This window comes from Culex pipiens, chromosome 1, assembly GCF_016801865.2.
Source record: "Culex pipiens pallens isolate TS chromosome 1, TS_CPP_V2, whole genome shotgun sequence".
Taxonomy (NCBI): Eukaryota; Metazoa; Arthropoda; class Insecta; order Diptera; family Culicidae; genus Culex; species Culex pipiens.
Window position 1 is genome coordinate 59,856,306 of NC_068937.1, and position 25,570 is coordinate 59,881,875.

Consider the following 25,570-nt stretch of genomic DNA (forward strand, 5'->3'; position numbering starts at 1 on the left):
CGTAGCGAATAAAATTGTAGCGAATAAAACTGTAGCGAATAAAACTGTAGCGAGTAAGTCAGGTTGGTGATCGATCACAAAGGGGTCAACCCTGTCCCACGGAGAAAATCGGCAGTCGAGCTTAACGAGTGCTACCTATCGACGAACTGGCACGAATGTCACATATCAGCTGGTTTAATTTTGGTTTATTAGAGAAATAATAAAAAAAAAGTTTTTAATTACGTATTCTACCATGATTTGATCGTAGTGCATTAGTTAAAATTTGGGTATACATTCTTTTTTATAAGCACTATGGACACCACTTCATGCTACGAGAACTCGCTTTGGCGCAGCCCCAGGGCTTAAGCGTTGACCGATAAGCTGTCTTCGTGAACTAGGTAGTTCTCCGATAGTTACTTTTTCACTATCACAATGTGGGATTTAAGCGTCAGTGTTTATTTGGTCGAAGTGTACTAATTCATTGGCAGATCTGATCCTAGTTGTAATGTACGACAAGACTACTGACTGACGTGACAGGACGAGGGCCCAGTTTAGAGGTTTCAACATCAACGATGTGCGGCTGGACCACCCTCCCAAAAAAAAAAAAACTATGTTGTGAAAGGTTTTTTGGTTTTCCAATTCGTAGATTAAGAACGTTAGTAGAATATTACTTCAAAGCATAAACAATCTCTTTGTTACTACAGGCCACTTCATACATCAATTGCCATCACCACGCAGAGCCAAACTAGAAAGATGCAAGCAGAAATTGAAAAACTGAAAATACCAGCGACAACCAAAGCGATCATTATCAGGACAGAGGCAGAAAAGCTGGAGGTATTGGAGAACCAGCGTGTGATCAGACTGCAAGATTTGCCGAACAACTGGTAGCTCATTCGGAGCGGCCACTTCTTCGGTACATACCCTACAGCTTTTTTGCGAGATGCCGTTGATGGGGAAAAGATCATCAGCTTCAATGATTGTGACATCTACATTCCGAACACTCGCAGAAAATTGGGGTTTTGTCGTTTCTGCGGAGAGGTGTTTGGTTCCAAAATGGTTCTAACGGCACACTTCCTGCACTACAGTGACGGCTCATGCCAGGAAAACAAATTATGTTCAGTTTGCTTAACTTCTTACACGATCAAGCATACAGGAAGAACGTGCCGGAGACAAGCTCTTCTGAAGATCTGCGTCTGCCCGCTATGTTGTTCTCAACTCACCACAAACAAAACGTTCAACGATCACACACAGACAAACAGACATGAAAGTCTGGATCCCAACTTGTCCCCAAAAATGTAACGGTTTTATTTAAAATGTGCAAAGCATGGTCTATACTTTTCGGATTCGCCACTAGAGGTGCCCTTGTGCTCTGACATTTATTTCCGATGACAGCTTGAAATTCGTTGTTTGGGTTTGAGTTGACCTTGCCGCGTTTGTTTGTGGCGTGGTTTTTAGTCAGAAATGAATGCAAAAACTTTTCAGCTGGTGTTGCTCCGGAAGGACGGTGGCCGCTGGAGGAAACAAGCGAGAGCAATCCTTCTCTGGTGTGGAGGGACAGCCTATCTTCTACGATTTGGTTCTTCCGGTGAGAGCAACTCATCGCTCGAATGGGAGGACAACCTTTTCATCCACGATGTTGTTTCTCCGGAAAAACGGTGGTCGCAGGTTAAACCAGGTGGGAGCATTTCGTCGATGGAGTGAAAGGACAGTCATTAAAGTCGATAGTTCCTCCGAAAGAAGTCCTCACTCCCATATCACACTTTTGGCAAATAAATGCATTATCAATAACTGCTTTTCAAAATTACTTGCATTTTAATTTCATTTATACAAAAATTTGGTTCGAAATCCATTCAAAATGTTTGGTTTTGGTCGATTGCCAATCTGTCAGCATTTACTCCCTCACACCAGTGGTGTCACGGTTCGCTCACTCGAATCGTGGTTCAAACGATACGTCATGACGCTCAAGTGTGGTTCGCTCATGATTGCGAACCAAGCACGAGCGAACCACGAACCGAACGCCTGCCGTGGTTCGCATGAACCCTTGCTCTCTCATCGCGATTGAGAGTGAGAGGGACCATCAATGAGCGGTTCGCAAGAAGAGCTAAAAAACAGCACTCAGAGAAAAACATTTCATGATTTTGACTACAGAAGGTGACTATGGAGGGCTACAGAGCATGGCTGCAACAACCGCCGAAACAAGCAAGAGGTCTGCGGTTTATGACTGCAGATCATACCCGCATAGCTCCAGTGAGTATGGTAGACTTTTTTATATTATGTTGTTATGTCCTGGGTCAACAGACGACTCCCTGGTTCCTTGGGGACCATCCACAAACGTGGACACTTTTTTGGAAATCTCAACCCTTCAACCTTCCATCGTGGACAATTTCCATTCAAATTAAATATTTTTTCTATGGAACGTGGTTAATCGCCATATTTATGGATGGTCCCTTGATAACTTTATCGTTAACAAATTTGAACAATTTTGTGGGAGTGAAGAAAAAAAACAAATAAGTTTTTCTATCAGTGCCTACATTCTCCGTTGGCGAACCGTTCGCTGAACGCTCTCTTTACTCCGTTCAGAGCGGAGCGGCAAGCGAGCAGAGAAATGATGATCGAAATTTTGGTTCGCGAACCGTTCAAACCCGCCGCTCTGAGTGTTCGATAAGCGCTCACCCGAACACAAGAAGAATTGCAATTGACCATCGGCGGCGACACCGTGGTAAGATTTTTGTGTTGTTTTTGTGTATTGTGAAATGAAACTGTAGCGAATAAAACTGTAGCGAATAAAACTGTAGCGAGTAAGTGTAACAGTTTAAACTAATAACCTATTTTCCTTTTTTTTTCTTCAACAAAGCAGGACGAAACCGCGAGCAGCACACCTGGAGGAAGGCGGCGAGAGCACGCCTCCGAGAATCCAGGACGAATCCGCGAGCAGCACACCTGGAACGGGGAGGAAGCAGGGGGAGGAAGGCGGCGAGAGCACGCCTCCGAGAATCCAGGACGAATCCGCGAGCAGCACATCTGGAAAGGAGCAAGGGGAGGAAGGCGGCATGGGCGGCGACACCGTGGTAAGATTTTTGTGTATTGTGAAATGAAACTGTAGCGAATAAAAGTGTAGCGAATTAAACTGTAGCGAGTAAGTGTAACAGTTTAAACTAATAACCTATTTACCTTTTTTTTTTCTTCAACAAAGCAGGACGAAACCGCGAGCAGCACACCTGGAACGGGGAGGAAGCAGGGGGAGGAAGGCGGCGAGAGCACGCCTCCGAGATTCCAGGACGAATCCGCGAGCAGCACACCTGGAACGGAGCAAGAGGAGGAAGGCGGCGAGAGCACGCCTCCGAGAATCCAGGACGAATCCGCGAGCAGCACACCTGGAACGGGGAGGAAGCAGGGGGAGGAAGGCGGCGAGAGCACGCCTCCGAGAATCCAGGACGAATCCGCGAGCAGCACACCTGGAACGGGGAGGAAGCAGGGGGAGGAAGGCGGCGAGAGCACGCCTCCGAGATTCCAGGACGAATCCGCGAGCAGCACACCTGGAACGGGGAGGAAGGCGGCGAGAGCACGCCTCCGAGAATCCAGGACGAATCCGCGAGCAGCACACCTGGAACGGGGAGGAAGCAGGGGGAGGAAGGCGGCGAGAGCACGCCTCCGAGAATCCAGGACGAATCCGCGAGCAGCACATCTGGAAAGGAGCAAGGGGAGGAAGGCGGCATGGGCGTCGACGATGAGTCGGTAAGATTTTTGTGTTCTTTTTGTGTATTGTGAAATGAAACTGTAGCGAATAAAAGTGTAGCGAATAAAACAGTTGCGAATTAAACTGTAGCGAATTAAATTGTTGCGAATAAAACTGTAGCGCGTAAAACTGTAGCGAATTAAACTGTAGCGAATAAAAGTGTAGCGAATTAAACAGTTGCGAATTAAACTGTAGCGAATTAAACTATAGCGAATTAAACTATAGCGAATTAAACTGTAGCGAATTAAAATGTAGCGAATTAAACTGTAGCGCGTAAAACTGTAGCGAGTAAGTGTAACTGTTTAAACTAATAACCTACCTTTGTAATTTCTTCAACAAACCAGGACGAAACCGCGAGCAGCACACCTGGAACGGAGCAAGGGGAGACCTTTGTTTCGTCAGCTGCCCAGATATTGCACCCCCGATAGCCATCGCCCCGGCACCGCTAGTCAAGGATGTCCGGCACCATCCACCGCTGCACCTATCTTTGCCTGTTCATTTAGCCAGCGAATTTACGCCCATTGTTTGTGAAGTCCGCTATGACTATCGCAAATCCGACGTTCCCAGCATGCTAGAACTACTTCGGAGCATTGACTGGGAGAACACACTTGACAAGGACAATCTTGACGATGCTGTGCAGACCTTCACCAATATTATCGGCTATGTCATCGACAGACACGTCCCGAAGAAACCAGTTACGAACGCCCGGGTTCCATGGCAAACCAGCGAACTTAGGAGAGTCAAGGCTGCTAAGAGGTCGGCACTGAAAAAGTACTCAAAACATCGAACGTTACCATTGCACAACTACTACGTGCGACTCAACAGCTGCTACAAAAGGATGAGTAAACAGTGTCATGCCGATCACGAAGTACGTACCCAGAAGAAGCTTAAGTCCAATCCGAAAGGATTCTGGAAGTACATCAATGAGCAGCGGAAGGAAATCGGGTTGCCGTCGTCGATGTTCCTTGGCGACAAGACAGCTTCGAATACGGATGACATCTGCCAGCTGTTTGCCGCAAAATTTTCGAGCATGTTCACACAAGAAGATCTGTCACAACAACAAATCACCGCTGCTGCCAACAATGTCCTTCCAAACGGGCTGGCCCTGAACCACATCACAATCGATCGCTCGCAGATTCTGGAAGCCGCAACCAAACTGAAGTCATCCAACACTGCAGGTCCGGACGGAGTTCCATCGATCGTCCTGAAAAAATGTATCGACGGGCTTCTAGATCCTCTCGGACATCTCTTCAGTCTGTCCCTCTCCACCGGCTCCTTCCCAAAACTCTGGAAGCACGCATATATGTTTCCGGTGCACAAGAAATGGGACAAACGGAACGCAGACAACTATCGCGGGATTTCAGCACTGTGCGCCACTTCGAAACTCTTCGAGCTGGCGGTCATGGATCCGGTGTTTTTCTTCTGCAAGAACCTTATCAGCGACGACCAGCACGGTTTTATGCCTTCGCGGTCAACCACGACGAATCTGCTCACTTTTACGACATTCGTGACCGATAGTTTCACCGCCAAATCGCAGACCGACGCGGTGTATACCGACCTGTCGGCCGCATTTGACAAGCTGTACCATTCTATTGCAATCGCAAAGCTGGAAAGAATGGGAATCGGTGGGGTTCTCCTGCGTTGGTTTCAATCCTATCTGACTGGCCGGAAAATTAGCGTCAAGGTCGGTGATTGGCTGTCCGCTGTCTTTGAAGCCTTTTCGGGAATTGCACAAGGCAGTCACTTGGGACCACTTGTATTCCTGCTGTACTACAACGACTGTAACTATTCTATCTCGGTTCCACGCCTGTCGTACGCGGACGACATGAAAATCTACTGCCGGATTGACAATGCATCTGATGCTCAAGTTCTCCAACAACAGCTGATCAACTTCGCGGAATGGTGCAAAATTAACCGAATGGTCGTTAATCCAACCAAATGCTCCGTTATCTCTTTTTCCAGAAAACGTAACCCGATTAAGTTCGAGTACCAGTGTTGTAACTTTACCGTTGGGGGGACGTTCCGGGACCGGGGCAGTAATAAGTAGCAAGCGGATAACACAGACAAACAGACGTGACACTCGAGTGCCGAACCATCGTCCTCCAAAATCCGTGCCAAAAACGGTTATTTCAAATGCAATTTAGCTTCGGCATCCACTCACCCGGCGCTGATGGCGCTGCTGTCGTGACAGCGCGCCCTTCTTTTCTCAGTATGCGTGATGTGTTTTTATTTTGGTAAAGTTGAGCGTGAGCACGTGCGAGGCCAGGGATGCCACATTTGAAGATTTTCGAGCACAGGCTCAATGCTCAAACGTATTGTTTTGCCATGTTATTCGATGATTTTTAATTAAATGAATTACTCACGAAAAAGATAACAATGTTTTGCTTCTTTTGCCAAAAACAGATTTGTAAAATATTATTTTGCCATCAAGTTAAACTCATTTGCGTTTTTGTGATGTGCCCGAAAATCTTCAAAATCTGGCATGCCTGTGCGAGGCAGCAAATGAAATCATAATTATTGATGGGATTCTGGAGTACTTCGGAGAACCAGGATAAAGGCTAACACAATTGCGGGAAAGATTGGGACAATATCGGCTAAGGCCAGATGAGCTGCCTTAGGGCCTGCTCAACTGGTGTCGGTCCGCCGAGACAAAGTCGGGAATTAAGCGTTTGGAGCATTGTTACGGCGTTCCCGCAGGTATCACAGCAAAACCGTGTTTTCCGCTTATTGTCAATATTCTTCGCTCATACCTCTTCCAGGTTGACCATATGATCGCAGAAAGCCGCGACATTGTTCTGGTGGCTGCGGAGATCACAATTTCCGATTCTTCTGACCGCGAGAATGTAATCTTTAAGAAGATTACAGTGGTAAAATCTTGAATGGAAGCCTCCTCCCGGTGCACCGTGGCAGTGGCGATTGCGGATTTAATATCATGCGCACGATTAGGGCAAATTAGTTATGAAACAATTTGGTCAGGATTTTTCGTCCCAGATGCTGCTGGTTGGTCAAAAACAAAAACATCATTTCGATGGTGGCATTTGCTAGCACGTGGCTTGATTGTCTCACACATACAGTGGCAGGTGCAAGACAGTACGGTTCTACGTATTGGTATGTTTAGGCTGTGTTTCGGCTGTTGCTCACCAGACAGCGCTGGCGTCACCGTGATTTGATGGATTTATTAGGGACGATGATGATAATTTGTATGGAGAGTCTCGTCTGTTTGTCTGTGCGGATAACTTAAGACATACTTTTATTAACTAATTAGATATAAGAACTAAGATGTTGAACTGCATGGCTTGGCTGCTTATCGGGGAGTGACGTTGTTGTTGTTGTGCTGTTTGCGCTGCATCGCAGCTTTCAGCGCGCACGGCCAAGGTGGTGTAATCAAGTAGCAGACTGTTAAGCTGGTGCAGTGATGCCAGGATACAACAGCTCTCCCCTCCGTAGGTGATAGTTTCTTGATCTGTATGGCAACGCCACAAATCGCCTACTTCCCTGGCAAGTCAGTTGAATCCGGATGATCTTTGTTTGTTGAACTCGGCATTCGAAGTAGTCGTAGCAGGAATGAGGATCGTTTCGTCGGGCAGTCCGATGGCATAAAGTTGTAGTATGTCCGGGCACATCCGGTCGAGTTGGCTCCATGAGTCCTGGAGGAAAGCAGTCTCCGCAAGTACCGGGAACATCGGCGTAGACTCGTAAGTCCGGTGGAGATGCCTTTTGAGCTTTCGCAGGTGCTGGGCAATCCGGCGGAAGTTGCTATCCGAGCAGTAGCAGGTGCTGGGTACCTTCAGCGGAAGTTGCTCCGTATGCAGTGGAGTCTTGTAGTAGTTGCAGCAGTAGCTGGGCACGTCCAGCGCAAGTTCGCTCCTTGAGCGGTTGGAGATTGGTTGGCGCAGCTGCCTCTCCGCGGAAAGAATTACCGGGCACGTCCGGCAGAAGTTGATCCGTGAGCACTTGAAGGGTTTAGTATAACCTTCGCAGTTGCTGGGCACGTCCAGCGCAGGTTCGCTCCGTGAGCGGTTGAAGGTTAACTTCGCAAATTGCTGGGCAAGTCCAGCGCAGATTTCTCCTCGAGCGTTTGGAGATGGCGCAGCTGCCACTCCGCAGAATGCTGGGAAAGTCCAGCGAAAGTTGCTCCTCGAGCGATTAAAGTTGGCGCAGGTGCCACTTTGCATTTGCCGGGAAAGTCCAGCGGAAATTGCTCCTCGAGCAAGTAGAGTAGGTGTAGGTTCGCCTCCGCAATTTGGTCCTGTTGACCGCACACGACATTTTTCGATAGCAGTGACGTAACAGAAATGTGAACTGATCACCACTTGTGACGAAATCCGTCCGAATCTTACCGCAGTAGCAGCGACGCGCCACCCGCACACGTGTGCACGTTCGCCGGAGCAGCAACTCGTCCGCATCTTCGAACGCGAAGAATCCTGATGACGTCTTCTGTTTGCAGCGCCTTCGCCTCCGGAAAGCACAGAAGATTGTAAGGTGCACTCCCCGCGCACAGTCCTGCTTGTCCGCAGCAGCATCTTCCGGCAAACCAACGGCAGCAGCACGGATGTCCAGATCGCATTCGGACGGCAGGTTCTTGTTCAGCAGGCACGGCATTCCGGGTAACAGCAGGAGGAACTGTCGAAATTGAGGTTACCTCTTGCGCAGGAACGAACACCCAGAATTGCGCCGGCCATCCACTTCCTCGTCGCCAATTGTTGTAACTTTACCGTTGGGGGGACGTTCCGGGACCGGGGCAGTAATAAGTAGCAAGCGGATAACTTAAGACATACTTTTATTAACTAATTAGATATAAGAACTAAGATGTTGAACTGCATGGCTTGGCTGCTTATCGGGGAGTGACGTTGTTGTTGTTGTGCTGTTTGCGCTGCATCGCAGCTGTCAGCGCGCACGGCCAAGGTGGTGTAATCAAGGTGCAGACTGTTAAGCTGGTGCAGTGATGCCAGGATACAACAACCAGATTTGCGGCACTTCAATTCCTCGTGAGAACTGCGTTAAGGACCTGGGTGTGCTCCTCGACACGGAGCTGACATACAAGCAGCACATCTCCTACATCGTCTCCAAAGCATCGCGGCAACTTGGTTTTGTCTTTCGTACAGCCAAAAACTTTACTGACATCTACTGTTTGAAGGCACTTTATTGTGCGTTGGTCCGTTCCACACTAGAATACTGCTGTTCTGTGTGGAGTCCGTACTACGAGAACAGCGTAACGCGAATCGAGAGTGTGCAGCGAAGGTTCATCCGATATGCCCTTCGATCTCTACCCTGGCTGGATCCCTTCCGACTGCCCAGCTACGAAAGTCGCTGTGAGCTGATCAACCTGGACACGCTAGCAGTACGACGAAATGTGTGCCGATCACTCCTAGTTGCCGACGTTTTGACCTCGAGAGTGCAGTGTCCGGCCATTCTCCGTGGATTGAACATTTTCGCCCCCATTCGGACTTTTCGGAACTCCCCATTCCTACGTGTCCCTATCCGTCAAACAAATTATGCAATGTACAGTGCACTGACAGGGCTACACCGGGCGTTAAATTTTGTCGCTTCTTTGTTCGATTTTAACTTGTCTCGTGATGTTATCAAAAGGAAATTCTTGTTGTTTTTTAGACGTTAATTTATGTATTAGTTTGTAAGGTAAAACACCATTGGGGCCCGAGCCTGTTGGTGTCCAAATAAACAAAACAAAACAAAGCACAAAGCTGAAAATAGAAAAATGGGCGTGGCCCAATGCACACGACTGATTAGAATGCGTTTTCGAAATATTTTTTAAAAATGCTTGTAAACAGAAATGTTCACAAAAAGTTGCTCTACTCGTTGGTGTACTTGGTTTTACTGAATTTCAAGGAACACTCCAGATTATCCAACATCATTCAAACAAGACCGCTTATTAGGCTTAAAATGGTTTTATTTCCCCTATATCTTGAGATTTTCCAAAATTTTGAATTTTTCTTGTCACCCTACTGTGCTAACATTATAGAAAATCTACAAAACTCTGCATCATTTATTTAAATGTCTGTGTCATGTTATTAGTGGGTGCAGCTCGCACAAGTGGGTGCTACTGTCACGGGTCCCCCAGAGACCGTTATTATGAAAAAAAAAAATTTCCACCCAAACCAATGATTGGACAGGGTTCCTGGGACCATTCTGCACCTCTGGACCGAGTTTCAAAATATTTGCCGGCAGAAATTTCGAATACGGTCAGTTTTAGTGTTTTGAGTAGAAATTAAGGGGAAATCGCATTCCTTTGTGGACCATCATTCAGTGAGGTACTCCTGGATTTTAGCTCCTGAAAAGTGCTTAAAAAGTGCAAAAATGCCTCAGGGCAAGAAAAAGAGGCGGTCCTCACCAGCAGGATCGGCAGATTTGAAGAAGCTAAAGAATGCCGAAGCGCTACCTGCAAAGCCAGGCAGTTTGAGCAAGGACGCTCAAAAATTGGCTGGAAACCAGTTCGCTACCCTCCCTGTGGACGTGAGCGAGAAGGAAGAATTTGAACGACGGGAAAAGTTGCCACCCATTTTTGTGAAAACATCGTCATCGGATTCGGTGCGAAAGTGGCTGACCGGGTTTATCAAATCTGGTGCTTTACGAGCTTCCATTCGCTTGTGTGCTGATGGACTCAAAATTCTGGTACCTACCAGAAAGGATTACAACTACGTTCGGGATTTCCTGAACAACACCAAGATTGAATACTACAGCCATGACGATCCAGGTAAACGCCCCATGAAACAGGTCCTCCGTGGCCTGTACGACATGGATGTGAGTGTGCTGAAAGAAGAGCTCAAAACTCTTAAGTTGAACGTAATCGAAGTCTTCAAGATGACGAGACACAACAAGAACATCAAGTATCGTGATCAACTGTACCTGGTTCATCTCGAGAAAGGATCGACAACGCCGTCTGAGCTGAAAGCAGTTCGGGCAATTTTCAACATCATCGTGACTTGGGAACGTTATCGTCCAGTGCACCGTGACGTGACACAGTGTTCGAACTGTTTGCAGTTTGGACATGGTGGAAGGAACTGTTTCATCAAGAGTCGTTGTGCAACCTGCGGAGGTGAGCACAAAACTCAAGCTTGCGAAACAATCAACGAGAACATCGAAGCGAAATGCTTCAATTGCGGTGGCGACCATTCGACCAAGAATCGAAGCTGCCCAAAACGAGCTGAGTTTGTGAAAATTCGGCAGCAAGCGACGACGAGGCACCAACCAAATCGTCGCTAAACACTTGGTTATTGAAGAGTGTGGATTAAAACACGTCTGTAGGGTTTGGAGTTTATTCAGGTAATGATATAATTTTAGGTTTGACTTGAAGTCCTTCTACTTCGTTAGCATCGGCCTACTCGGTTATCTCCAACACTCCTCCTCGAGGTGCTGGTGCTAATCCGCACGCTCCTGCCAGCTTGGACATCCTGACTCCCGGTAGTGGCTTCGTCAAGATGTCTGCTACCATCTCCTCTGTTGGGCAGTAAACGTACTTCACCTCGTCCTTCTCCTTCACGTCCCGGATGAAGTGGTACTTCGTCGCGATGTGCTTGGTGCGGTTGCTGAACTTCTTCTTCTCCAACATCTTGAGGCAGCTCTGGTTGTCCTCGTTGACCGTTACAGCGCCGTCCTCGTCCAGATCCTCCAGCAATCGCTTCAGCCACAAAGCTTCTTGTGTCGCTTCAGCCAACGCGATTAACTCTGCTTCCGCCGTTGACAGCGCGACGCACGTCTGCTTGCGACAGCTCCAGCTGATCGTCCCACCGTTGAACAGGAATATCTGTCCGCTGTTCGACTTCCTGTCCGCGGTGCTCTCCGCCCAGTCTGCATCCGAGTATCCGATCAGTCCAGCTCGTTCATCGGTCTTGCTCACCTGCAGACGATAGTGGCTGGTCCCCTTCAGGTACCGGATGATCCGCTTGAGCTCGGTCCAGTCCGTTTGAGTCGGTGCAGCTGTCTTCCTGCTCAGTATCGAAATCGCTGCGGAAATGTCCGGTCTCGTGTTCACCGACAGGTACAGCAGCTGTCCGACCACCTTCTGGTACTCGACGTTGTCCGGCAATGGCTCTCCTTCCGCTTCTTGCTTCAGATACCCAGGGTCCAGGGGCATCTTGGAGACCTTCGCATCGCTCAGACCGTTGCTCACGACGACCTGGTCGATGTACTTCGCTTGGTTGATGAAGAAGTCACCTCGGTCATCGCGCTCGACTTCAATTCCAAGATAGTAGTGGATGTCGCCCAGTTGACTGATCTCGAAATTCTTTTCAAGTGCAGCTACCAGCTCTTGATGGAGTCCACTCGCATCGCTGGCCACGATCAAATCGTCGACGTACACCAGTACGTAGCAGCACTTGTTCGCCTTCACCTTCTTGTACAGGCAGGGGTCCGCCTTGCACCTAGTGAAACCTTGTTTGGCGAGTACGGTGTGCAGCTTGTTGTTCCACGACCTGGCTGCTTGCTTAAGGCCGTAAAGACTTTTCTTGAGTCTGCACACTTTCCGCTCGTTGCCTTTCGCAACAAACGCTGGTGGTTGGCGCATATAAATCTCCTCCTCAAGATCGCCGTTGAGAAACGCGGTCTTGACATCATACTGCTTCACTACCATGTTCCGCTTCGCAGCTACGGCCAGGAGAGTCCGGAAAGTCGTCTGTCGCACCACAGGCGCAAATACTTCGTCGTAGTCGTACCCGTACTTCTGCGTGAAGCCCTGTGCGATCAATCGGGCCTTGTGACGAACCACTGCGCCTTCCGAGTCACGCTTCGTTTTGAAGATCCATTTGCAGCCGACGATCTTCCGGTTCGGGGGTGGGTCCACCAGATCCCACGTGCCGTTCTTCATCAGTGAGTCGTACTCCTCCTGCATCGCAGCCGTCCACTGCGCAGATTGCCCACCACCGAGCGCCTCGCCCACGGTACATGGATCGTCAGTACAGCTGCTCGCTTTGTTCAGCCGCTTCCTTGGACGTCCAGCTGCAATAAGGCCTTGTCGATCGTCTGCCGGCGCAGGTCCGGGGTTGTCTGAAACATTGGATCGGGGTACACCTTTGTTGCCCAAATCAAAATCTTTCAACTTGCCTGGTAACGCGCGCTCCCGACCACTTCGCCTCAACACCTGTGACACGGGTGGATTTGAAGATGTGCGTGGAGGGAGCGCCGGAGAAAGCGTCACTGTCACGTCTGCTGGATCTTCTTCGACTGTCTCATAGCTCGATTCTCCAGACGTTTCGTCATCTGAGGTGTCCTCGAACTGATCCTCTTGATCCGACGGAATGTCCGGCTCACGACTTGGCCCGGGTTGGCATAGCTCCGGCTGCTGCCCGGTTGACGTCGTCCTAGTACCGTCCGTACCAGGTTGTGCCGGCGATTCCAGCAAATCCAGCTTCACGTACACGGCACCTTGCTCAGTGGCCGCAACTTCCGCGTGACTCGTTTCTCCTTCGCTGATGAACCTCACGTCCCGGCTGACCGTGACCGACCGGGTCGTCTTGTTGAAGATTCGGTAACCTTTGGTGTCCTCCTCGTAACCGACTAGAACGCATTCCTCCGCCTTGGCATCCCACTTACGTAGCTTCTGTTTCGGTACATGAGCCATGACCGATGTTCCAAAGATGCGCAGATGAGACAAATCCGGCTTCTTGCCAGACCAGACTTCCTCCGGAGTCTTCGCGTGTCCCTTCGTCGGTGATCGGTTTAGCTGGTACACCGCTGTGGATGCTGCCTCTGCCCAGAACCGCTTCGGTAGGTTCGCTTCAAAGAGCATGCACCTGGAGCGCTCGACGATGGATCTGTTAACTCGCTCGGCCATCCCGTTTTGCTCTGGCGTATAGTCAACCGTCGTTTGGTGCCGAATCCCATTCGTCTTCATATAATCCTGGAACATGCGGTTAATATACTCCTTACCGTTGTCCGTCCGGATTGTCTTCAGTTTGCGTCCAGTTTGCCTCTCGACCAGACAGTGGTATTCCCGGAACACGGCCAGGACTTCTTCTGCCGACTTGGTCTTCAGGAGATAGAAGTGGATGCACCGCGACTTGTCATCAATGAAGGTGATGTAATATCGCTTGCCTCCCATCGACGTCTCCTCCATGGGTCCGCAGATGTCGGAATGGACCAATTCCAACAGCTCTTCAGCTCGAGACCCGGCCTTCCCGAACGGTAGTCTCGTCTGCTTCCCGAGGGCACATACCTTGCAATCGCCGATGCCGTCGTCGCTGAACTTGATGCCGGTTACCAAACCATTCTTGAGCTGCTTCAGTCCGTGCACGTTCAGATGACCCATCCGTTTGTGCCACAGCTCCGCTTGTCCAGATTCTCGACACGCCATCGCTCGGGATTGCTTCTCAGCGTCGAATCGGAAGAGATTGTTCACCCTGGTTCCGGTTGCGAACACATCTCCATCCGGGTTCACGACTTGGCAGCCACGCTTGTCGAAGATCACCGTGTTTCCCTTCTCAACTATTTGACTTACGGAAAGCAGGTTCGTGGTTAACTCCGGAATCAGCTGCACGTTGCGGACATCGAGGGCTGGGCTACCAGGGCAACAGCTTGCTTTCAGCTTCGCGTCCCCTGTGGCTACCACCTTCATGGCACCGTTGTTGGCTGCCGTCACTGTTCCGCTACCGTCTTGCAGATTCTCCAGCAGACCTCTATCCTTCGTCAGATGCGAGGTCGCTCCAGAGTCGAAATACCACTCGTCTTCTTCAGCTGCGCCAATCGTGGACAGAACGGTGCTGAGGGCGCTCTGTCCTTTTCCTCCTAGTCGGTTCTTGCTCTGGCAGTCCTTGGCGATGTGCCCGAACTTGTGGCAAGACCGACACTTCGGTCCTTTCGACTGACCTGCCGCTTGTTTGGTGAGATACCGCTTGTCCTTCGTTGCTAGGGCTACCGTGACTGGCGGTTCCTCGACCTCTTGCAGCAGTCGAGTCTTGATCACGTCCCCGTTGATCGGCAATCCGGAATTTGAGATCGCCATCACCATGGGCTTGTACTCCGGTGGCAATCCTGCAAGAAGTAGAGCTCCAACCCACTCCTCGTCGACGTTGAATCCGATCCCTCGCAGCTGCATCGACGTCGTCACGATCCGGTTGACGTAGTCGGCCATCGAGCTGCAGTTCACAAGCTTCGTGTTGATGAGCTTGCACAGCAGGCCAATCTTCCGCTCCGGTCCGAGATCTCCGAACGTCTCTTCCAGCTTCATCCACGCCTCGCGCGCCGTTTTCGCCTCCTGGATGTGAACGAAATTCTCCGGATCCACCAACATCGCGATCTTCGCTCGCGTTTTCCGGTCCAGCTTGGCGTTCACCGCTGGCAACGTTCCGTCGGCGTTCGGGGTTGGCTGCACGATTTCCCACAGTTCTTCGTGTTCCAGGTACATCTGGACCGCGAACTTCCAGGTCGACCAGTTTTCGCGTCCAATCAGCCGTTGAATCGGTGGTAACCCGGCTAGACTTGAACTGGAGCCTGGGGGATTCGTCTGCACGCCGTCGCCGCTTCCGGAAACGTTCGGTAGAACCATCTTGACCAGCAAAACTTCTTGAAACTTCTTGAGAAATTTTTTAACTTCTAGAATCTTCCAAACTTCCTACTCTGGGCCCATAACCACTTGGTTATTGAAGAGTGTGGATTAAAACACGTCTGTAGGGTTTGGAGTTTATTCAGGTAATGATATAATTTTAGGTTTGACTTGAAGTCCTTCTACTTCGTTAGCATCGGCCTACTCGGTTATCTCCAACAAAAACACCACCAACTTACACGGACGTGGATTTTCCTGCTTTGGCGTCACCAGGAGCAGGATCTGTTCGAGTGGTTCCAAATCTGCAGCCATTGCCGTTGAATCAGCGGCAAAGAGTTGCAGAGAATACAACACCTCCAGGCTTCAGTCAGCAACCGAGGGAAAACCAACCAACATCAACGGGTGAAGGCACAAGAACTTTTGAACATTTTCATCGAGATGACAACAACACTGCGTGGTTGCAAAACTCGTCAGGAACAAGTAAGAACTCTTGGAGCATTCATCTTAAAATACAGTTCGTAGTTTACTCGTTCTAATGATTTTGAATATTTCAATGGATTTATTTTTTTTAGTTTTAGGTTAGGATTAGCTGTTAAAGTGATTTTTTTTCTTTTTTACCCAAATGTATTCAATTCAATGCAATAATGTAAAACAATTTGAAGCAAATAAATAAATGTGATCAGTTAATAATAAAACGAAAAATACAACAAAGATGAAGAGCACTAGGCCATACCCACGGGGTTGGGCACATGGTTGATCCGTAGCGCATTGGATTTACTTCCGTAAATATTTCGTAAATATCGTAAATACAAGCGTAAATATTATTTATCTGCACGATATTCGGAATAAAATTTTGTTCAGTGTGGATAGTGACAGTTCAGAACTGTCACTTGTTTGTTTCCTTCATTTCTAGATTAAATTTTCAAAACAACCTATCCCTCATGGGTTTCCTATGCAGATAGGGCCTTTTGAAAATTTAATCGAGATTTACAAACTGTCACCGCTCCAATCCAGCTTGAGGTATATTTTTTCACCTTCAGGATTTCCGGTGCCCTACGAAGATTGGGACAGCGGGACCAAAAACGACAGCACTTCTACTAAAGAAGCAAATGCGGGTGATGACGGCAGGACCGTCGATGAAGCGGTCCCTACCGGCCGAACTTCCACCATCCTCACAATCCGACCGCAGCCGTTACCGCAAGCCCAACCGGACCCGGGCATGCTGGAGCTGCTCACCAGCTCGGAAAACCATGCCCGCGTGTTGGAAGCCCGAGGCGTCGCAGTCAGAAAGCCGGCAGCGTTGCACACCCCCGCAGAACCAACGACGATGCAAGTGTGCTGGGGCAAAATAACGACAAAAAAGCACAACACGTGGGAGGGCGACGGAACGTTGATCATCGTGGGCGGGAAGAGCGTCACGTTGGGCGACGAGGATGGCAAGGTGATTGGGTGCTCCGGGTTGGTGAAGGGGGAGGAGCTGGAGGAGGGTTCGCGGTTGAGCAAGGAGGTTGAACTGGTGGAGCGGATTGGTGGGGAGGTGGCCAAGGAGAATGATGTGCCGGTGAAGAAAGTTCGATTCGAGGCGAGAGGAGGGTTAAGGCCGCCGGCGGAGTCGATGTGCGCCGGGAGTCCGATTGTGGTGTCGAGCAGGTTGGGACGGTGGGGAGGAAACGATTGCGGAGGACTTTGTTCCGTTGATGATGCGGGAGCCTTCGTTCGATCAGTGGAAGTATAATGAAGGGTTGCGTTCCGTACTGCGGGCTAAGCATTTGCGGCCTCACCAGCGGGAAGAGGTGAGCTTTCTGTACGAATGCGTTTTTGGAATGAAACGCGAAGACTCGGAACAGTTTGGAGCGATTTTGGCCGACGAGATGGGACTGGGGAAGACGTTGCAGACGTTGGCGTTGATCTACACCTTGAAGAATCAGGGACCTTACGGGCAGCCGCTTGTGAAGCGGGTTCTGATCGTGACTCCGAGCAGTTTGGTGGGGATCGAGAGATAACAAAGTGGTTGAAGCAGGAACGGATCTTTACGTTCATCGTGGGGCCGAGTAGCAAGTTGAAAAAGTACGCGCACCTGTTCGCAACCCAACGAGTTGTCGCATGGGGGGAGAAGGGAGAGGAGGGGCGGTCAATATCGTTTTTTTTCATCATCAATACAAATAAAACTGATTTCACAAATAAAAAGAAATTAAACCACCGGCGACTTTTCCTTGGCCAGTAGGACGCGTCCCAGACGAGCTTGGCACCGTCTCCGATGAACATCTGCACCAGCTACTGGCCGGCCAGCTTCAGGTAGGTTGACTTCGGTGGATGAATTCTCAGGTTCTTGAACTTGTCCTTGTGCCGTCGGCCTCAATCAATTTCTGGATTTGCCTGTCTAACCCGCCAATGTCCGAATACTGCTCGGTCGGCCAGAAGTGTCTCCAGGATGAGGTACGAGTCCTTGTTTACGCCCACCAAATCGCCCGGCTTGAGTTTCTCTGGATCAACCAGGCCAAACACGGGCAAAAAGTACGTCTGCCGTTTCAAAGTCTTGATTACGGTGCGCTTGCCCTTCCGCTTGGAGTCCAGCACCACCACCGTCTTGTCGTCCTCCGTCTCCTGAGGGTCCACGTCCAGCAGCTCGATCGACTTGTCCTCCTGGGTTACCACCATCTTGATAGCTGGTGCATTACTGATTCCAGAACACGCACTAAATTCAACACAAAACAATGGAAAATCCGGATTTACTACGACGAAGCTGCTGGCCCATGAAATTTCCGGATGATAATAGAGCGTCAGCGAATCGCCCGGCCGGAAAATGTAATAGAGACAGATTGATTTTTTTGTTGTTTGTAAACAGTGCGCGCGTTTGCGATGACAGCTGTGAACACTGAAATAAAATTCATAGAGGAATGGTGTATGCACGTAAATATGGATGCACATACGGATTAACTTATGAAATAAATGCAATATATTTGGAGTGACCACCTCGTGGCCATACCACTTATCATGTAAAAGAAATGTAATTATTATAAGAATGTTCAATAAAGACATATTTAATTTCAAAAAAAAAAAGGGGAAATCGCATGTAAAATGCGTAGGAAAAGATCAAAGTTCCAATGTTTTAACTCCAAAACATTACTGGTCATGGTTTTAAATTGTACTAACATGTAGCAGAATGATATAAAAACGATTTACAGCACTGACTTAGCCGGATTAAGCCGATGTTAAGTGACTTAAGTATATTATTTACAAGTTTATACCTTAATATTAAAAAAAAGTCCTACATCAAGAAATTTTAAGTCAGGAAAACTAGATTGCACAAAAATAACTTAAAATGGGGTGACTTTGAGCCAAGGGGTGACATTGTACCAAATTTTACGATTTTATAATAGCCAGATGGCCTAACAACAAGCTCGATAAGCCTGAATTGCAAATGGAAATCGTTGCAAATATTTGTTTTAGATTATGTTGTCCTCTGCCATAAAAAGTTCAATAAGTACGAAAAACAAAAAAATAGATAAAGCTTTACACTGAAATTAATATCATGATTGTTGCTATTAGTTTTGCATATAGATTTTTGCAGAATGCTTTTGCGCATAAACGGTGTAAGCCTGGCATATAAACTGTATGTGCACAGCATATACATGGATACGAGTTAGAAATATGCTAATGCATTTACAATGTATGTGCACGGCACATGAACGGTATATGCAATGCTCACAGATTTCAATATGTACCCACATATAACATGTTTATGCAAAATACATATGTTTTGTTATATTTGTCTTTTGGTTTTTAACTGTATTGCATTTTATTTTTATTTGGTATTACTTATGTCAATATTCTGCTTTAATTTTCTTTCATTTTTATTTCAAACTTTTATGATGCTACTAATAAAGTTTTTTATTTAACGCGTTAAATTTAAATCCTAAATAATGCTTGAAATAATATCACAATCACGACAGCTGGAACTTCTTTTGGTATCTTCTAGTTCGCCTAATTTGTCGGGGCTGCTGACCGAAGGTAGGCCGGAACGCGTTTTGATCAGATCTGTCACGGTCGTCGTGCGTTGGAAGCATCTCCTCGCGTGGGTGTTTTGGTGGGGTTGGTGGTTGATGGTGGAGCTTGGTCGCTCTCGAGCTGGGTTGTTTCGTCACGACGGCCCGAGAGACCCGACGCACCGAGCGTTGAGGCCGAGCCGGAAGCGTCAAGTGGGACGGAACGGAGGATGATTGTCGCGGAGCTGGCTTCCCGGCGACTGCTTTCGTCAGGTTTCCACTGCCTGTTGCTCCTACCTGCCTTTTCATCTTCCGGATCCACCTCAGGCTTGAGCTCCTCTCTCTTCGTCTTCGTGGTTCCGCTTACGTTCCTCGACCTTAAACGCTTCTTGTCCACGTCTTGACCAAAGCCCGCGAACTCTCTTCGACGGCGGAGGACTCCGGTGAAATATCCGGTCTGGGCCATGATGTCGCGAGACCGCGAGCGGTGGTGCCAAAAAACGGTCGTTTTAGCTGGAAGAAAACAATGCCGGCCCGCATAGTCATGAACTATATAACTACTTTATGACAAATAGTTACTCAACTATTTATCAAATGGTCTCTACTATTCATTAAATTGTAACCCAACTATATATGTACGATATATCAAACCATTAATTCCATTCCCAAAATAGTTTTGGTCGATTTTACTATATGAGAAATTAGTTGTTAGGCAGAAAACTATATGAGGTTTTCATACATATGTAAATATTTTTATAAACTTGGATTTTACGTCAAATAGTCATTGCCCAAAAAATTGACTATTCCCTATATAGTTTCTGAAAAACTACTTTACCGACACTACTTTGCCGACACTTTAAAAAAGACCGCAAAAATGAACCCTACAATTGTTGTGATAACTACTTCGGATATAATCAAATTTGATTTTTAAGTTCTATCGATAGTTGGTGAATGTTTACCGCCATTATATGTGATGTTCACGCAAAACGGACATTAGGTATAAATTCCTAATTTTTAGGTATAATCGAACCTGACTGCAATAAGGTATTTTATTACTAATCGGCTATTAGTAATAAAATTACTAATAGCGTTTTAGTACGAGAATTCCTATATTTTAGGTATAATTGTAGAACCAAAATACCTGAATTTTAAGTATTTTCTGGAAAAGTGAGGGAACCAAAATAACTGATATTCAGGTATAATCCAAGATGGCGGACCATTATTATTCCTAATTTTTAGGAATAAATACCAAAATTTGAGGTATTTTCAGAAAAAGTCAGGAATCCAAAATTACTAATATTTAGGTATAATCCAAGATGGTGGACCATTATTATTCCTTATTTCTAGGTATAAATACCTAAATTTGAGGTATTTTCTGGAAAAGTCAGGGATCCAAAATTACTGACATTCAGGTATAATCCAAGATGGCGGACCATGATTATTTCTTATTTCTAGGTATATATACCTAAATTTGAGGTATTTTCTGGAAAAGTGAGGGATCCAAAATTACTGATATTTAGGTATAATCCAAGATGGCGGACCATGATTATTCCTTATTTCTAGGTATAAATACCTAAATTTGAGATATTTTCAGAAAAAGTGAGGGATCCAAAATTACTAATATTTAGGTATAATCCAAGATGGCGGACCATGATTATTCCTTATTTCTAGGTATATATACCTAAATTTGAGGTATTTTCTGGAAAAGTGAGGGATCCAAAATTACTGATATTTAGGTATAATCCAAGATGGCGGACCATGATTATTCCTTATTTCTAGGTATAAATACCTAAATTTGAGGTATTTTCTGGAAAAGTCAGGGATCCAAAATTACTGACATTCAGGTATAATCCAAGATGGCGGACCATGATTATTTCTTATTTCTAGGTATAAATACATAAATTTGAGGTATTTTCCGGAAAAGTGAGGGATCCAAAATTACTGATATTCAGGTATAATCCAAGATGGCAGACCATTATTATTCCTAATTTTTAGGAATAAATACCTAAATTTGAGGTATTTTCAGAAAAAATGAGGAATCCAAAATTACTGATATTCAGGTATAATCAAAGATGGCGGACCATGATTATTCCAAATTTTTAGGTATAAAAACCTAAATTTGAGGTATTTTCTGGAAAAGTGAGGGATCCAAAATTATTGATAATCAGGTATAATCAAAGATGGCGGACCATGATTATTCCAAATTTTTAGGCATAAATACCTAAATTTGAGGTATTTTCTAGAAACGTGAGGGATCGAAAATTACTTATACTTAAGAATAATCAAAGATCAAATTAGGTATTATCCAAGAGATATGCAGGCAGAAGAAAACAATGGTTTATATGATATTAATCTTTTTATTTATATCAAACACAACTATTTCATAAATGTTCTCACCTAAAAATAAATATTGAAATTTAAATTATATTTTATTTTTGCAATGTATCTATATTTTAAATATTATTGCTTATTGCGAGATAAAATCACGTTTCTCCATCGCTGTGAGTGACAGAAGATTATTGCCGCCAAACAACCGCAGTGTAAAAATCAGCAAGTTGAACTGAAATTCTGCGTTGATTTGGCTGTCAGCTTGGTTTGTTTTGAATATTTTCCAAAAAGTCAGCTGAAAACTCAAGGCAACCTTTGACAACAGCCAAAAATTTGTTCTGCGGTTGTCATGCGGCTGTCATGCGACCATTATCTTGCGGTCGTATCACCGCGCGTGAACTCTAATTATTAACGCCCGCAATAATAAATTTATCTTTTTTATATATATTTTAGTTTTTTTATGTTTTAATTTTTTAATAGTTAAATATTTTAGTATTTTAATATTTAAATATTTTAATATTTTAATATTTAAATATTTTAATTTTTTAATATTTTAATATTTTAATATTTAAATATTTTAATATTTTAATATTTTAATATTTTAATATTTTAATATTTTAATATTTTAATATTTTAATATTTTAATATTTTAATATTTTAATATTTTAATATTTTAATATTTTAATATTTTAATATTTTAATATTTTAATATTTTAATATTTTAATATTTTAATATTTTAATATTTTAATATTTTAATATTTTAATATTTTAATATTTTAATATTTTAATATTTTAATATTTTAATATTTTAATATTTTAATATTTTAATATTTTAATATTTTAATATTTTAATATTTTAATATTTTAATATTTTAATATTTTAATATTTTAATATTTTAATATTTTAATATTTTAATATTTTAATATATTAATATTTTAATATTTTAATTAAATATTTTAATATTTTAATACTTTAATATTTTAATACTTTAATATTTTAATACTTGAATATTTTAATATTTTAATATTTTAATATTTTAATATTTTGATATTTTAATATTTTGATATTTTAATATTTTAATATTTTAATATTTTAATATTTTAATATTTTAATATTTTAATATTTTAATATTTTAATATTTTAATATTTTAATATTTTAATATTTTAATATTTTAATATTTTAATATTTTAATATTTTAATATTTTAATATTTTAATATTTTAATATTTTAATATTTTAATATTTTAATATTTTAATATTTTAATATTTTAATATTTAAATATTTAAATATTTAAATATTTAATATTTAAATATTTTAATATTTAAATATTTTAATATTTTAATATTTTAATATTTTAATATTTTAATATTTTAATATTTTAATATTTTAATATTTAAATATTTAAATATTTAAATATTTAAATATTTAAATATTTTAATATTTTAATATTTTAATATTTTAATATTTTAATATTTTAATATTTTAATATTTTAATATTTTAATATTTTAATGTTTTAATATTTTAATATTTTAATATTTTAATATTTTAATATTTTAATATTTTAATATTTTAATATTTTAATATTTTAATATTTTAATATTTTAATATTTTAATATTTTAATATTTTAATATGTTAATATTTTAATATTTTAATATTTTAATATTTTAATATTTTAATATTTTAATATTTTAATATTTTAATATTTTAATATTTTAATATTTTAATATTTTAATATTTTAATATTTTAATATTTTAATATTTTAATATTTTAATATTTTAATATTTTAATATTTTAATATTTTAATATTTTAATTTTTTAATATTTTAATATTTTAATATTTTAATATTTTAATATTTTAATATTTTAATATTTTAATATTTTAATATTTTAATATTTTAATATTTTAATATTTTAATACTTTAATATTTTAATATTTTAATATTATAATATTTTAATATTTTAATATTTTAATATTTTAATATTTTAATATTTTAATATTTTAATATTTTAATATTTTAATATTTTAATATTTTAATATTTTAATATTTTAATATTTTAATATTTTAATATTTTAATATTTTAATATTTTAATATTTTAATATTTTAATATTTTAATATTTTAATATTTTAATATTTTAATATTTTAATATTTAAATATTTTAATATTTTATTATTTTAATATTTAAATATTTTAATTTTTTAATATTTTAATATTTTAATATTTTAATATTTTAATATTTTAATATTTTAATATTTTAATATTTTAATATTTTAATATTTTAATATTTTAATATTTTAATATTTTAATATTTTAATATTTTAATATTTTAATATTTTAATATTTTAATATTTTAATATTTTAATATTTTAATATTTTAATATTTTAATATTTAAATATTTTAATATTTTAATATTTTAATATTTTAATATTTTAATATTTTAATATTTTAATATTTTAATATTTTAATATTTTAATATTTTAATATTTTAATATTTTAATATTTTAATATTTAAATATTTAAATATTTAAATATTTAAATATTTAAATATTTAAATATTTTAATATTTTAATATCTTAATATTTTAATATTTTAATATTTTAATATTTTATTATTTTAATATTTTAATATTTTAATATTTTAATATTTTAATATTTTAATATTTAAATATTTAAATATTTTAATATTTTAATATTTTAATATTTTAATATTTTAATATTTTAATGTTTTAATATTTTAATATTTTAATATTTTAATATTTTAATATTTTAATATTTTAATATTTTAATATTTTAATATTTTAATATTTTAATATTTTAATATTTTAATATTTTAATATTTTAATATTTTAATATTTTAATATTTTAATATGTTAATATTTTAATATTTTAATATTTTAATATTTTAATATTTTAATATTTTAATATTTTAATATTTTAATATTTTAATATTTTAATATTTTAATATTTTAATATTTTAATATTTTAATATTTTAATATTTTAATATTTTAATATTTTAATATTTTAATATTTTAATATTTTAATATTTTAATATTTTAATATTTTAATATTTTAATATTTTAATATTTTAATATTTTAATATTTTAATATTTTAATATTTTAATATTTTAATATTTTAATATTTTAATATTTTAATATTTTAATATTTTAATATTTTAATATTTTAATATTTTAATATTTTAATATTTTAATATTTTAATATTTTAATATTTTAATATTTTAATATTTTAATATTTTAATATTTTAATATTTTAATATTTTAATATTTTAATATTTTAATTTTTTAATATTTTAATATTTTAATATATTAATATTTTAATATTTTAATTAAATATTTTAATATTTTAATACTTTAATATTTTAATACTTTAATATTTTAATACTTTAATATTTTAATATTTTAATATTTTAATATTTTAATATTTTAATATTTTAATATTTTAATATTTTAATATTTTAATATTTTAATATTTTAATATTTTAATATTTTAATATTTTAATATTTTAATATTTTAATATTTTAATATTTTAATATTTTAATATTTTAAAATTTTAATATTTTAATATTTTAATATTTTAATATTTTAATATTTTAATATTTAAATATTTAAATATTTAAATATTTAAATATTTAATATTTTTAATATTTTAATATTTTAATATTTTAATATTTTAATATTTTAATATTTTAATATTTTAATATTTTAATATTTTAATATTTTAATATTTTAATATTTAAATATTTAAATATTTAAATATTTAAATATTTAAATATTTAAATATTTAAATATTTGAATATTTTAATATTTTAATATTTTAATATTTTAATATTTTAATATTTTAATGTTTTAATATTTTAATATTTTAATATTTTAATATTTTAATATTTTAATATTTTAATATTTTAATATTTTAATATTTTAATATTTTAATATTTTAATATTTTAATATTTTAATATTTTAATATTTTAATATTTTAATATTTTAATATTTTAATATTTTAATTTTTTAATATGTTAAT

At 40.3% G+C, this 25,570-nt stretch overlaps 2 protein-coding genes and 1 pseudogene across 2 annotated transcripts; 1 reads left to right on the top strand and 2 right to left on the bottom strand.

Annotated features, from left to right (window-relative positions):
- The first annotated feature begins 2,584 nt into the window (after positions 1-2,584).
- On the top strand, positions 2,585-4,289 carry LOC120429689 (uncharacterized). Its single transcript, XM_052711689.1, has 4 exons — positions 2,585-2,635; positions 2,837-3,047; positions 3,176-3,714; positions 4,060-4,289. Exons 1-4 carry the CDS (start codon positions 2,585-2,587, stop codon positions 4,141-4,143), a joined length of 885 nt encoding a protein of 294 aa, XP_052567649.1. The 3' UTR covers positions 4,144-4,289.
- Positions 4,290-15,943: 11,654 nt separating this feature from the next.
- LOC128092509 (uncharacterized) lies at positions 15,944-17,474 on the bottom strand. Its single transcript, XM_052706410.1, is given in 1 exon segment — positions 15,944-17,474. A coding segment is annotated over 1 exon segment (1,212 nt). The 3' UTR covers positions 15,944-16,262.
- A 9-nt stretch (positions 17,475-17,483) lies between these two features.
- Positions 17,484-18,137, bottom strand: LOC120429698 (26S proteasome regulatory subunit 6A-B-like; annotated as a pseudogene).
- Between the last annotated feature and the right edge of the window lie 7,433 nt (positions 18,138-25,570).